This window comes from Dysidea avara, chromosome 1 (assembly GCF_963678975.1).
Source record: "Dysidea avara chromosome 1, odDysAvar1.4, whole genome shotgun sequence".
Lineage (NCBI taxonomy): Eukaryota > Metazoa > Porifera > Demospongiae > Dictyoceratida > Dysideidae > Dysidea > Dysidea avara.
In genome coordinates, this window is record NC_089272.1 from 56062226 (window position 1) to 56076501 (window position 14276).

The window sequence follows — 14276 nt, forward strand, 5'->3', positions numbered from 1 at the left end:
CCCCCTTGGACCTACAGTACTATATTGATACCAGAAACTAGAATGCATTCACACTGTATTCATGCATTCACACTGTATTCATGCATTCACACTGTATGCAGAAGTATAGAAAGCCAATGTGAAAAGGGAAGAAAACAGTTATAAATGTACTTTACAGTTGTAGCTAAACTATACCCCATTATGTATTAGATCAACGTAAACTTGAGGGTGTGCAGCGGCGTGCTACAAAACTAGTACCATCTTTAAGAGACAAGTCTTACATAGATCGACTGACATCAATGAATTTACCATCTCTTTTGTACAGGCACAGACGTGGTGACTTAATATTTCTTTTCAAGATGTTGAATGATTACTTCAATCTGGATCACTCCAACGTTTTTACTTTCTCCCACAATACACAAACTAGAGGTTATGCATATAAATTACTTAAGCCCCCTGTCTACCATTCATGTCGGGTCAACTATTTTGGTACTAGAGTAATTAATGACTGAAACAATCTTACAAGTGATATTGTAGGTAATTCTTCATTAAATAATTTTAAATCAGCTATAGATAATTACTTTTATGACTATAGATTTATGTTAATGTAATAATTATATTCATAGTTACTTTTTGTTTATTGCATCTAACTTATGTATGTGTATGTATGTAATTGAATGGGTGTACAGGCTTCTAAGCCTCAACCCAAATCACATCATAATCATAATCATAGCTACACTGTAAAGAAAGTAAGGCAAATAAATTGGAATTTTTGCGCAAAGATCAAGATACTCTAATAGAGCAGTCACTACTCTAATAGAACAGTCGAAATTCTAACATCATCAATTTACAATTTTCACACAACATAACAAAACTAGCTACTCCTTATTTTGATTTAGTGTACACTTTTCCATCAAACAGGTTTGTCTTAGATAGGCTAACCAATCTTTGTATGCATTGTAAAGCATACACTTTGTAAGCTATAAGTGCTATCAAAATGCTCTCAAATTCAAACCTATATATAGGAGGCCTAATTTTTAAAATTTTTCTATAACTAGATAGTCTTAAAAACTGTATGTCCATCATTCAACCAGCTATAGCTATGCTGAATAAAGCTATTCAAATGAATATATACAACTTGTGTACTAGAATTCCATTCTTATCCTCCTCTTAGTGGAATAAATAAACACTTTTGTGCACTAAAACTTCTTGCCCCCCCCTTGGCCCCCCCTGACAATGTCTCCTAGATCCACCTATGTCCAAGGTCCTATGGCTAGTTGCAAACAGTACGTGATCCAACCATTCAGTAGATATATTGCTATCTAGCTAATAGACACCCATGCATATTGCATGTATGTAGCTATAGTTAGCTAACTAGCTATATAGCTACTATAATTATAAGCTAATACAATAATTATACTAGTTAGCTATACTAATAATCAGAACTATAGTCATTTAAAATAAACTTTGTTGCTCTTCTCTGGACCTGCTCGATAAGTGTGATGTCCTTGATATGGTTACTTTGGTTAGGTTTCCAAATCACTGAATAGTATATAACTTGCGATCTCACTAAGGAAATATACAAAGTTCTCTTGGCTGTCACTGTTTGATGCTTGCTAAAGCTGCGATGGAGCAGACCTAGCATTCTGTAGGTCTTAGGGGTTATATTTTTGTAGTGTTGATCCCAAGATAGGTCTGATGATATTATAATACCAAGATTTTTATGTGAACTATTTGTTAAAACCTGTGTGTCAGCTATTTTGTAATTAGTGATGATTTTTGCATTGATATAGGTGGACACTCTTTTTTGGATTAAAGAACATATTATATCTCGTATTTCACAAAGTTGCTGAGTCTAAATCATTTTGAAACAATGAAATATCTCCAGGACTACAAACAGTATTATAAATCTTGGTGTCGTCAATGAATAGTAAAGTTTTACTGATGGTAACACAAGATGATAAATCATTCATGTAAATAATGAAGAGTAGGGGTCCCAAAATACTCCCTTGGGGCCAGATAGAACCGGCAAGGGGGTAGATAATGACTGACTGCATGCCAAAGCTGTAGCTACATTGATTAGCTGCAAACACATGATTTACTCTATATAACTAGAGATAGTATTTTATTGTATACATGTACTGTAGCTACTGTTTTATTAAACTGATGCTATAGCTACATAGCCAAATCACAGCACAGTTTAGCAGTTATAGCTGAATGCCAGTGAATGGCTTGATTTCCTCCATCAACATGTATAATTATAGTATTAGTTGTATAGGTATGGCTAGCTATGATTATTAAAAGTGCATGCGCGCCTATGCTAACAGTCCCCGGGTAATATGTTTCCCCTTTATAAGGTCATGTGCAACGTACGTACAGTGTTAGTAACACTAAGGTGAATGCGGGTATTTCCGGACAGCGCACAATTCCGGACACTTCGTGTATAGCACCCAAGAATGAATCAACTAGAACAAAAGAACGTTCACGTGACGTGGTGAACATGGCGTCTCCTCATCGCCCTCAAGAGCAATACGCTAAACTGCCGCCGTGGGGATTCGCTAAGTTCACTCGATTGGATGCCCCGGTATGTAAAGGGGCTACTGGTAGCTAGCGCATGTGCTAGACTTTAAATACGTGGAACCTTTCACACGCCCTCATCACGGTTAGATCACGTGATGGTCTAACACAGCGCCGCTCTAGCCTAATAGGCCGTTTATAAAAAGTTAGATGGTCCTTCTCACTCTTATATAAACGGACTTGCGATAATCGATTATGGTGTTTGGTGGACGACCTACTGACGTTCAGGAGTTATGGTTTTGAAGATGATTGTGGTAGCAAGTTTAGTTAACAGCTCTGCTGAATACTTGTGGATTGCACACCAACATATAAAGAGTTTACAGCATATAGCTGCACGCGAAGGATTGGTGAAGAATTTCTCAGACGTACTGTGACTAGTTGGAGCTAAGAAAGTAACAAGCGAGGTAACGAGTTACGAGTAATTGAACTTGATTATTAGATTGGAGCTCGAGATTTGTGAACATCAATGTTTAGTATGTTGAACTTATTATTGCTTTGTACATAATTATGTAAAATATGAACTGTTGACAGAAGTTAATTCAAGTATCACAAACCATTCAATTGAGGTGTAACTAGAGGCACCACACTAGTCTCTGTGGACACAATCACATCACATCATAAATGGAAAATGCTGGGTTAATTTTTGAACAAGCAAAGTTGGTAGCTGAATGGTTTCAAGGGTAAATAATTTCCCGATCTTCAGTGTCATTTGCATACAATAAAGTACTGGCATCTGAAAGAGTATAGCTGTCCCTTTGATGTAATGTGGGCATCAAATCAAGTGAACTTATTAAACCGCTAGCTGGGAGGGTGTGTGGCATAGTCTTCAGTATAGCTTCTGATGACCTCACTGACAGACTCTGTGGCTGTACTAATAAAGTGCAGCATAGTGCAAAGCAGTGATGCACCATTCGAAAAGTGTAAGTAGTAAATGTAGTAAATGGTGTTGTCTTTAGTTGACAAACAACTGCACCACCGGATCTCAAATGCAGTGTCAAGCATCCAGTCAGCTGGTTGAGCTAGTGCCCCCCCCCCCCCCCCTCCCCCACATATACATATATAGTTGTCAGATAAAATGAGACACACACAATAAAATTATTACATTTTGCATATTGTTGGTTACACTAGTCAAGCATTACATACTCCTCAATATCAATTAATTTGGGAGTGACTACAGACACTTTACCAGTTTCGCTGGATATAACTGCATCATAGTGCAAGTTACGAGTATAAAATAGTTCAAAGTGATTAATCTTTGACACAGCTTCAACAAATTCTGATGGAAGCTGAATGCTTCTGAGTTTGAGGGGATAAATTACCTCCCACTGGTAATTCTCTGTAGTGTCATTTAGAATGCAGTAGTACACTGGCACCTGAAATAATGTAGCTGTTGCCTTTATCTCCAATTCAGTCGCCCATGTGCTAGATTTGGACATGGTCTGTAAGTGATCTTCAATAGTTGCAGCAGTGCCTTGAGGCATATGATAGGCAGTAAATAGTGGTTGGTTGAAAGAAATATGTTTCACAACAATATCACGAATGGTCATGTGTGAATCTTGGGTACCCAGTAATTCAAATGCAATACATCTGAAAAAGCAGTTCCCATCTCTACAAATTGGAAAAACTTCACGTTGAAGACCATTCAAATATTCTACCAGAAGTGTATCATCAATATGAACCTTCTTGGAGTCAGGTGGCACACTGTCTCTTGCTAAATAAACAAAAGAGCATTATGGTACTCACACAAATTAACTACTTACCAATTGCAAAGCATTTTCTTTGTGAACAACATTGTTTTAATTTTCCTTCACCTCCATACTTCTTCATATCCAGACAGTTCGTGCACTTCTTACAATCTTCAGACAAACAACCACTGCATTCAAAACACCTTTTCCCCCCTATAGAGTGCAACACATGCAAAGCAATGTTTACTACAAAGGACACAAGTTACACTGTCTTACATACCTGATGCACTGGAGGTACGTTGCTTGGCTGCTGTATCTGGCTTACTAACTGTACTCTTACGGTCACAACCATTACAACTCTGTGGGAGACATATTAACAAGGCTGTGGCTTTTGTGAAGATATTACCTCTCGAATTCTGTCTGCTTTAATACCAACACGTGACATCACTGATTTAGAAGATCTCTTTTGCTTGGTTTTAGGCATTGCAGAGCATTTTAGTAACACCTTTCTACGATGCTCTCTTCTCCGAATATTTTGCAGTGTGACTTGTAGACGAGGACGTCTTACCAAGCCATCTTTGTTTGGTAAATGTTTGTAGAATTTCGTATAGAGCTCTTCTAATTGTTTGGCTAGGTCTTGTGCATCCTTGCGGTTGCATTCTTGGAAGTTGTATGTAAGAGTTTCCAAGTTCTTTATAGCAACTCTTGCTTTTGTAATAGATTTCTTCAGTGTAGGATTCTGTAAGAATAAACGTATAAAATTTCCTAACAACAATTTACATATGTTTTATATATTTTAGTGGAAGGGTCACCAATATTTATCTACCTGCAGGTATATTGTATGCTGTCATATTTTGCAAGCCAAGAGAGTTGTCATAGTAAATTCATTCTTAAACAATCTAGTATAATTGATATTATATGGACTTAATCACTTTCATTGTAGTTAAAAACTGTCTTTTAATCCCCAAATAAATCTTCTCAATCAAGTCTAGCACAATACAGTGGAACCTCATTGACACGATTGGGGGAATTTACTATAGATACAAAGAGGTGTCCTTTGTTCAGGGGCTTATAGAGCGCTAGTACTATAGATTTAGGACTTAGACAGGTATACTATGTATAGAAGCTGTCTTCAATTCAGGGGTCACCTTTAAGAGGGGGTTCAACTATATAGCTACCATAATAACCGTGTCTTCGTGTGAGCACACAGTGTGGTCTGCAACCACAAAATGTTTGATAATTGCTTTTTATTTATAATTTCATACTAGGAAAATGAAAAAAATTTGGTGGGAAAATACGAATCTTCATAATCTGTACTGAAATATTATGTGGTTAGACTCAGTGATTATATAATCAAATACACATGCACTAAATGCAATTTTTGGTTACAAGCAGACACACCTTTTGGAAATGAGCAGACATACAATCTTCTGTAGTTTCATTCACTGGCATAATTTCACTGGATGATGATGGTGTTTCACTTGGCAGGTCATCACTATCTATTAAAGGGCTGGTCTCCACTGAGAGTGACTGCATGCCATCTTGTCCACTGCTACTGCCAAAGTATGACTCTAGTGCACCCTCGTCCCTGGAAAGATATGCACTTTCCAAGTAACATTTAGGAAGTGTAGACCAATCCCAATTATCAGGGTAAAAATTAAACACACAGAAAAAGTGCTTGCAAGGTATATGATGTCGCTTCCAGTCCTTGCAAGTACAGCTTGGTGAACCACTGTCACTACAGAAAGTAACTGTGTGATTTCCACCTTTGGGCTTTGTAACTTGAAAAACACCATCATCGACTTTAGTGACATCTTCTGTAGTGTACTTGTTAGCCTTAGCTTTCCTGTGTAGGCAGTGGGTAATGACGGAGTGTGGGCGTCCATGTAAATATGAAGGTACACTTGGACTGTAAGCTCGATACTCTCCAGACAATTTGTAATTTTGAAAAATATACTTTTGGTACATGTCCGGAAGAAAATTTTTTACCAACAGTGTTGCTATTCCTGATAAAGTGCGTGAGTTCTTCTTAGGTAGATAACCATATTTCAAAACTTTGTTTAAAGCTTCTACACCATTATTTGTGTCCACAGCTCCATAATACCTGCTGTCACGATACGCATGTGCCCATTTCTGTAAATGCAATAACATAGTAAATTCATCTACAAAGTATTACTAAATAAACCTTGCATGCATGTGCCACTAAAATGTTAAATTACATTTCAAACATGATACATCAATGACAAATGTGACTGGCTCTGGGAAAACCAGTCTTATCACTCATTTAAAAGTATCAAGAAACGTTGGTTTTAAATATTCAGTGTTGTAGCTGGCCAGTGGTGGTAGCTACGCATACCAAATTTTCACACGTTTCACAGCAATTTCTTACCTCCAGATCATCCACTGATGAAGCAGCTAACAGCCAAGTTTCCCACCATTTTAGATAGTTTTTAAACCAAAGTTGTCTGTATCAGGCAAGCTCCAGAAGGGTGGGAGGTGGGGGCCCTGGAAGGCAGGTAAGATGGTGTTCAAAAACTGAAAAGGAACGTGTTGAGATAAATTAGGGCAAATTATGGGTCATTCAGGGCTCAGAACAGGCTAAAATGAAAGGAAATTTACAGCACAAGTCATTGTCCAACACCACGGAGCTGTACAGCCACACACAGCTATCTCCTGGTTGACCAGGGCTCCATCAAGATTCCAGACCACTCGTACGGCTCGCCGTGCTTGAAAAAAGCGAGACCACTTTACTCTGGTCGACTGCATGTGACAATGAAATTTGAAAGTACATTCATTAAGCTTTGATTGTGTAAAAAAATCTAACTTCTTGTCTTGGGTGATAGGAACGGTTTTCGCAGATTCAGTCACAAATAATTTTTGTTTAATTAGTTGATGAATAACTTCAATATGAAGTGTGTAGATAAATATGTTTGCAGCTGTATAGCTACTTCACACAGTGTAATGCATCATGTAATACACCGTGTAAAGTAGCTATTTAAACAATTAGAGGCCTTATACAGAACAAGTGATATAATTAATTTTGAGCTGTCACTTACAGTGGTCATGCAAATTTGCATATTGTATGCTATAATGGAAGCAAGAGCACACACTTCTGGCATGTACCATTAAGGCTCAGATTAAACACAGGTTACCTCAATGATTTGCCTTTCAAATATAGTTACAGTGTAACTCCTCTTAAAAGATACCCCTGAATTGTGAACAGCTCCTATACAAAGGGATACATGTCTAGGTCCCAAATCAATAGCACCAGTGCTATACAATATGAACTAAATCGATGTTAATTCTTGTGAATAATTAGAACTGCTAATTTGTTTATTGTTAGTTGTACATGATGATATATAACCTTGGCCTTAGTGTGGGACTGTATAAATAAGCTGGAGCTGGCTACCAGCTTTCTCTTCTTCAGTTGTTGAGTTATATTGATCATAAAGCTATTACAGTTGATGTTAGTTACACGTGTACAGCTGTATTTTCTGTCGTTTGAATGTAATGAATTAGACAGAAAATAAACTCCCGCATGAATACTATTGGGGTCACGTGAGCCTTTCTCACGTGACAGGGTTTATATAATGTTAAGTGAGGTGTGGTAATTCATTCTATGCCACGTGTTTCGTACAAGTGGGCTACCCACCCACCCACCCTTCCAGTAATATGGTTTACATGATTTTCCTTAATTCTCTGTAGGTAGTGTTGCCAGATCAAGAGAATGACAGGACATAGACAATTTTAATTGTATTTTTAGGCGTTAAGATAAGCACAACATGAGTGGAGCTACTTTATGGCTTTTCCTGATAGGCAAAAAAAGCCTATCAGGTTTTTACCAGGCTGGACAACCCAAATTATGTTTTCCTTTATTATTATTTTGGCAAAGCCCCCACTCACCCATGTTGTAATTTTTTGGCTGATTATGTGCAAATTGCTTGTACGTTTGTTGTGTAGTGTATGTTGGAAATCAATAACAATAGCCCACACTTGGTAGCACACAACACAATGTATTTGTGTTGTGGGTGGTAAAGGTAGTGATAGTATGGTATGGGAGATATAAACTCCTGATATAAAGGACACCTCTATGTCAAGGACAAAAATAAATCTCCCAACAGTATCCTCTTAGAGGGGTCCCACTGTACCACAATACAATAAAAAAAGGTGCCTAAAGGTATTAAAATTGAAGATTCAAAACATTTTGTATATCTGGAGTGGAAGTGTCAATAGCGGATACTCACACATGTAATGTACACTTAACACTTATGATTACATTAATGTATTTACACATTGTAAACATACTGTACTTCTGGTATCTCAAGCCAATTTGAGCACAACCAAGCACGAACTTTTTGATGCTTTTTGAACACTTTAGAAGCCTTTAACTTGTTTTCTGCTTTCTTATAATTCAGATTGACAGATTGATCTTCGATTTCTGGTGCAGATGCCCATGCACAATCTCGAAGAAGTGAAAGAAGTTCTTTGCCTTCTTCGTTGGTTAAGCCATGCTTACGGTCTCATACCCACCTTGTCCAAGCTTGTTCCCGGTGAAAATCACACAAAAATACTGATGCTAAGGGAAATGCACTTTCAAATGCTGACATTTCAGCTTCAGAATAATCACACATAAGCTAAGGTGGATTCCAAGATGGATTCCACTGTTTCAAAATTTCTATAGCTTCAAGAATGTGCTCTTTAGTTTCTGTTTGAACTACAAATTCTGCAACAGTTTGGTAGCCAACATTTGTTCTTACACACAAGAAAAACAGTGGCACATCACATAACGAGTAGTCTTGTATGTGGCATCCATTAGCGTGATCACATTGCCGTACTTGGCTAATAGGTCTTGCTGCCAACTTTCCTGATGCACCCACAGCAGTGTTTGCTCAGACTCTGCATTATTGTTGAAAGGCCTAAAATGATGTTTAGAATTTTTGCTTCTTGACCATTCTTTAATTTTTAGCTCTAAATTCTCTTGATCAAGCTTGGAGTATTGTAATCCTTGTTTGGTCAGGTATATGTGATTACGTACATCTTCCACAGTTGGAAAGTAGGAACGATTTGACATATCTGGACAATTCTCTTTAAACTCTATTTTGACATATTCACGTAATACTTTCCGTACTTCTTGAGGGTTTGTCAAGCCCTCCTGTACAATCTGAAATATCTTCTGTTTAAGCATTGGATGCACTCTTTGTGCCATTCCAGCAACTTCACCAACTGGATGACGACAATGAGCTTCATTGCAAGGTAGTGATACATGGTATACAGTGTCAACTTCAACTATGTGTTTCTCTTGCAGAGCTTTCCTAAGCTCTTGTAAACGGCATTCTTTCAGTTGTCTTAATCCTTTTTGTGACAATTCAATCTTTTCTTCATTCAGGATTTTAAATGATTTGAAGACTTGATATTCTCTTATGACTACTACAGCTGAGCAGTTTAGCTTTCTTGTACTCTGAACCAAGATCCTGTCTGTTTTGTGATCCTTACCCTTGTAGTACTGTGGCCCATGCTGACAATGAAGTTTTCGAATTTTGGATGGACGGAATGGTGTATCACAGAACGACAAGCCATCTTTCGACCAATATAACTTGCAATCCTATAAGTTCATTACTAGGTTAAAAATATTCCAAGTATTCAGCTATAAAATCTCACCATAACTTCCTTGGAGGTTGCTGTCGAAGTTCTAGTGCCCCAACTTGTAACTGTCTGCTGCTGAAACCTGTCTAACAAAGTGTCGACATCTTCCACTATCCCTTCATAACACAGTCCTTTCATCACCAATCCATTCATCCAAGAATCATCTGTAGCCTTCTTGTGCAGTTTAGAATCATCCATGGGCAGTCTACTATACTAACTCGAGCAATGCGACGTGACAAAAAATCTAACCCAACTAGAGCATTGCAACTTGACAAAAAAATTCGCGCCAAAATTCAAATCTACATGTGCTTGTATGTATTATAGCGCTGGTGCTTTTATCCCAGTACAGTGATGTAATGTGGCATCATAGATAATAGACAGGTGGCATGGAATCGAGTGAACTTAGTAAACCCCGCTGCCGTGTTGGCCACGTTTGGATGACATTCTTCGTAACCGTTTAGCCTGGCTACACCACTCGATCGGCAGGGATGTGTTGAGTCCTGCTGAAGGTGCTGGAGAGTTTTCTCACATTGTGAGTGACCTTCTATTGGAGTATGAAGTGATAACTTTGCCAACCTGTAATGGACGCCATCGCCCTCGTAGAATGGAAACAATTTTGAAGAACCTTACTGACATGAAGAACGCTTCTCGTAGACATATGGAGGGCGATGACGGGAATTTTATTACACTGGTGCGAACGCACAATAAAGTTTTAAAATGCCATCGCCGCCAGCAGATCACTAGGGAAATGTGTAAGAATGAGCAGGAGTTCCGAAAGAATCCCTGGCAGTATGTTCACAAGAAGTTACAACCATCTAATAATCCTGATCCATCTTTCGATCATAGTTCTGCTACCAGTTACTTTAAGGAAACTTACTCTGATAGTACAGTTACTTACAACAAATTACCGGATTGGACCCATGAATTTATACCTGATTGTGATCCGTCATTATTCAACACAGAGAAGATCACTCCTGGATTAGTGAAATCTACATTGAAACACTGCTCTATGCAGTCTGCTCCAGGAATGGATGGCATCACCTATTACCATCTCTACCACCTTCCGTCAAGTCATCATTTCATGGCTACCCTGTTTAATAAATTACTTGAGACAGGAACTGCCCCACCTAGCTGGGGAGTTGCCCGGTTAAGGCTTATCCATAAATCTGGTGATACCAGTGATCCATCTAACTTCCGTCCAATTGCCCTTACTTGTGTGGTGGGGAAGTTATTTCATAAGATTCTGAGCCGCCATCTTGAGATTTACTTGAGAGCAAACAATGTTATAGATACTAGTATCCAGAAGGGTTTTGTTTCTGGCTTGCCGGGCGTGTTTGAGCACATATACTCTCTATCTGCTATCATGGAAGATGCTTTGACAAATAGAAAGCCACTGATGATGACTTTCCTCGACTTGAAGAATGCTTTCGGCTCTGTATCCCACCAACTGATTTTTGATATGCTGGAAGCAGTAAAAGTGCCACCTTCTTTTAAAGATTACGTTCAATCCTTTTATTCACAGTTGTTTGTCATCGTTAAGGGTAATTCTTGGGAAACAGACCAGATACCTTTTAAACGAGGTGTTTTTCAGGGAGACACACTCTCTCCTATAATCTTCCTACTTGTGTTCAACCCTGTTCTCAAGCTAGCAGAGTCATTGAACTCCTCCTACGGCTATCAGTTTCAGTTGAAGATCAAGGACACTGAGATGCTTCCACCTGTTGGTACCTATGTGTATATAAAATGGACTGAAGACAATGGAGAATTGCCAGGATGGTACAAAGCTTATGTTGATGAGTACTACACAGATGGATCTTGTAAAATTGTGTATAGTGAAGATAATGGACAAGTGGTATATGAAACAGTTGATCTCAATAGGACGCAGTGGCTACCCTGTTCTAAAAGAGCTAGGAAATTCGTTCCTCTTGAGACAGATCCGGTCACCAGTAAAGCTAAATGGAGGCCTTCATTGAAAGTAGTTAACTCCAGTGAGCATTCAGTGATGGGTTATGCTGATGATGTTACGTTGGTTTCTGATAACTTTGATATACATGTTAGTGTTCTTCAAACAGTTGACCGTAGAGCATGTGACTTGGATCTATCTTTCAAACCTGTGAAGTGTATATCGTACCTATTCGACGGCTCTAAGTGTTTGCAGAAAGGAATAGTTTTATCTAAAGGTGTCACAAGGTCAATTACTGAAGGCGGCACAAAGTTTTTAGGAAAGCTTATTGGTGTATCATTAAGTGCTACAAAGAGATCTGCTAATAAACGTATGGTAGGCCGGATAACAGGATTACTATCAGCTACTGACACCCTGCGCATACGTGGAGAATACAAACTTTGGATTTATCGAAACTACATTTTATCACTGTTGCGTTTCCACCTTAGTGTGGATGCAGTTACACCTACTGCCATATCAAAGATGGAGTCTATGGCTACTCGCTACTTGAAAAGATGGCTACATCTACCAAGAAGTGCAACACGTGTAGTCCTTTATTACCCGGGGATATGCTGCCCAAGTGTATCTAATGTTACAAGGGAGGCCAAGATTAGCTTGTTGTCATGTATCAGTGCTTCCTCAGACCCTAAGCTCCAAGAGCTAGGCGTGCATCTACATTTAGGGCAAGAATTTCTGCAATTTCAGGATTGTGATTATTCCATCCTATCTACAGCCAGGAAGCAACTCTCTTCATTACCTACTGCGAGATCATTGTATGTGACAGCTAAGACTCAGCTACTTAGCGAGGTTAAATCTACCTCTGAGGATCATCTTCAAACACTTTCTGTTCAGTGCAAGTTTGCAGACTCTGCCGAGTTTGAGACCTCTTGTCGAACTTGGAACCGATTACTATCCAGTGTGCATCCTGGTCAGCTGTCATTTCTTTTGCGGGCGGCTTCGGACACTCTGCCAACTGCCATGAATTTGCGAAGGTGGAATATACAATGTCATGCAAAATGTGTACTTTGTGATTCCTCACGTCCGACTACTGCTCATGTCTTGGGGGGCTGCCCGGTTGCGTTATCTCAGGGAAGGTACACTTATCGACATGATTTAGTCATTCAGTCTTTGGTCGACAGTTTCATCAGGGTTTACATTGACTTGCCCTATATCCGGGTTTATGCTGACCTTCCTAACTTGCGAGCCAGTGAGTCACCCCCATCTACACTTCCACCTAATGTGATTGTGACCCCCTTTAGACCAGACATTGTTATCCATAATACCGTCACTTCTAGTATACTTTTATTTGAACTGACATGTCCATTGGACAGTGCCCACCATCTTGAGCAGGCTAGATCTCGCAAACAAAATAAGGCTGAATACCACCAAATTCTATCAGAGCTAGATCGGTTAAATGTTACCAACTTTTATGAGACTCTTGAGATCAACGTTATAGGTCACTTCCAGCAATTTTCAGTCACTAACACTTACAATGTACTACATTTTATTGATAAGGACATCAATATCACAAGGTCACTGGTTCGACGGATGCTGGGTGATGCCTCGAAGGTTTGTATGACTGCATCCCAGAGGATTTTTATGGCAAGGGATTGCCGAGAGTGGTTGTGATAATGTACTTGTAATTTAATATTTTTGTTTTGTTTTGTAATTGTTGTTTTTGTTTGTAATTGTAATTACTTTTCTCCCTTGCCATGCCCACGTTGGTATCACTTGATCACCAGCCTTGTGGTCGCATGTGACCGAGGGTTACTGAATTTGTAAATGTATATACATGTCTCATTTATTATGATGGTTTCAACAACACTTTTCGGTTTTTATAATCCCTATAAGAATAGCTATTCACAGCAGAAATTTCAAGGCAATCCGTTGTTTCGTTACTCGGCTAGCTTGATAAAGGTACCAAAGTGTCCGGAATTGTACGCTGTCCGGAAATACCCGCATTTACCTTATACGTACGTTGCACATGACCTTATAAAGGGGAAACATATTACCCGGGCCGGGGAAACACATATCACTGTGACTTGTAGGTCGCTAGCGAGTTAGTGATATGTGTGCGGGAAACACGTTACCCGGGGAAACATATATCACTGTGACACCGGTAGCAACTGGCTGAGCCGTAAATTGGTTCCCAAACTGAAAATGGAGTAAATTACGGAGTCAATGATCGTCATGAAACGGAATTCGGCCAAACTGATATTAGTTGAAATTCTCGTTCTCCCCTGAGGATGTGGAACCTACGGTTTTATTAGAGATGTAACAAAGGGAACGTACGCTCTGGTTTTACGTTGTAGAAGATCTCCGCTACCATTTTCTACCAAGGTCTAAGCTGTATACAGTAATTATCTCACATTATTTGTGGCTGTGAATCACATCTTGATAGTTCTTATTACAACGCTGAAATTTTTCCTCCTACATATACTGTATTAAGA

The 14276-nt window shown here is 38.9% G+C and overlaps 1 protein-coding gene across 1 annotated transcript; it reads right to left on the bottom strand.

Annotated features, from left to right (window-relative positions):
* Positions 1 to 3633: 3633 nt before the first annotated feature.
* LOC136236716 (uncharacterized) lies at positions 3634 to 8624 on the bottom strand. The gene is made up of 6 exons (XM_066026957.1): positions 8547 to 8624; positions 5643 to 6374; positions 4648 to 4980; positions 4522 to 4600; positions 4317 to 4454; positions 3634 to 4267 (listed from the first exon to the last, which is right to left on the bottom strand). Exons 2-6 carry the CDS (start codon positions 6207 to 6209, stop codon positions 3681 to 3683), a joined length of 1704 nt encoding a protein of 567 aa, XP_065883029.1. The 5' UTR covers positions 6210 to 6374; positions 8547 to 8624; the 3' UTR covers positions 3634 to 3680.
* Between the last annotated feature and the right edge of the window lie 5652 nt (positions 8625 to 14276).

Excerpts from the sequence above, each read along its gene's own strand:
- LOC136236716 (XM_066026957.1), bottom strand. The coding sequence starts at position 6,209 with ATGTACCAAAAGTATATTTTTCAAAATTACAAATTGTCTGGAGAGTAT. Across the intron at positions 4,981-5,642 it reads TGTCTGCTCATTTCCAAAAG|AATCCTACACTGAAGAAATC; the intron begins GTGTGTCTGCTT and ends TTATTCTTACAG. Across the intron at positions 4,268-4,316 it reads AAGAAAATGCTTTGCAATTG|CAAGAGACAGTGTGCCACCT; the intron begins GTAAGTAGTTAA and ends TTGTTTATTTAG.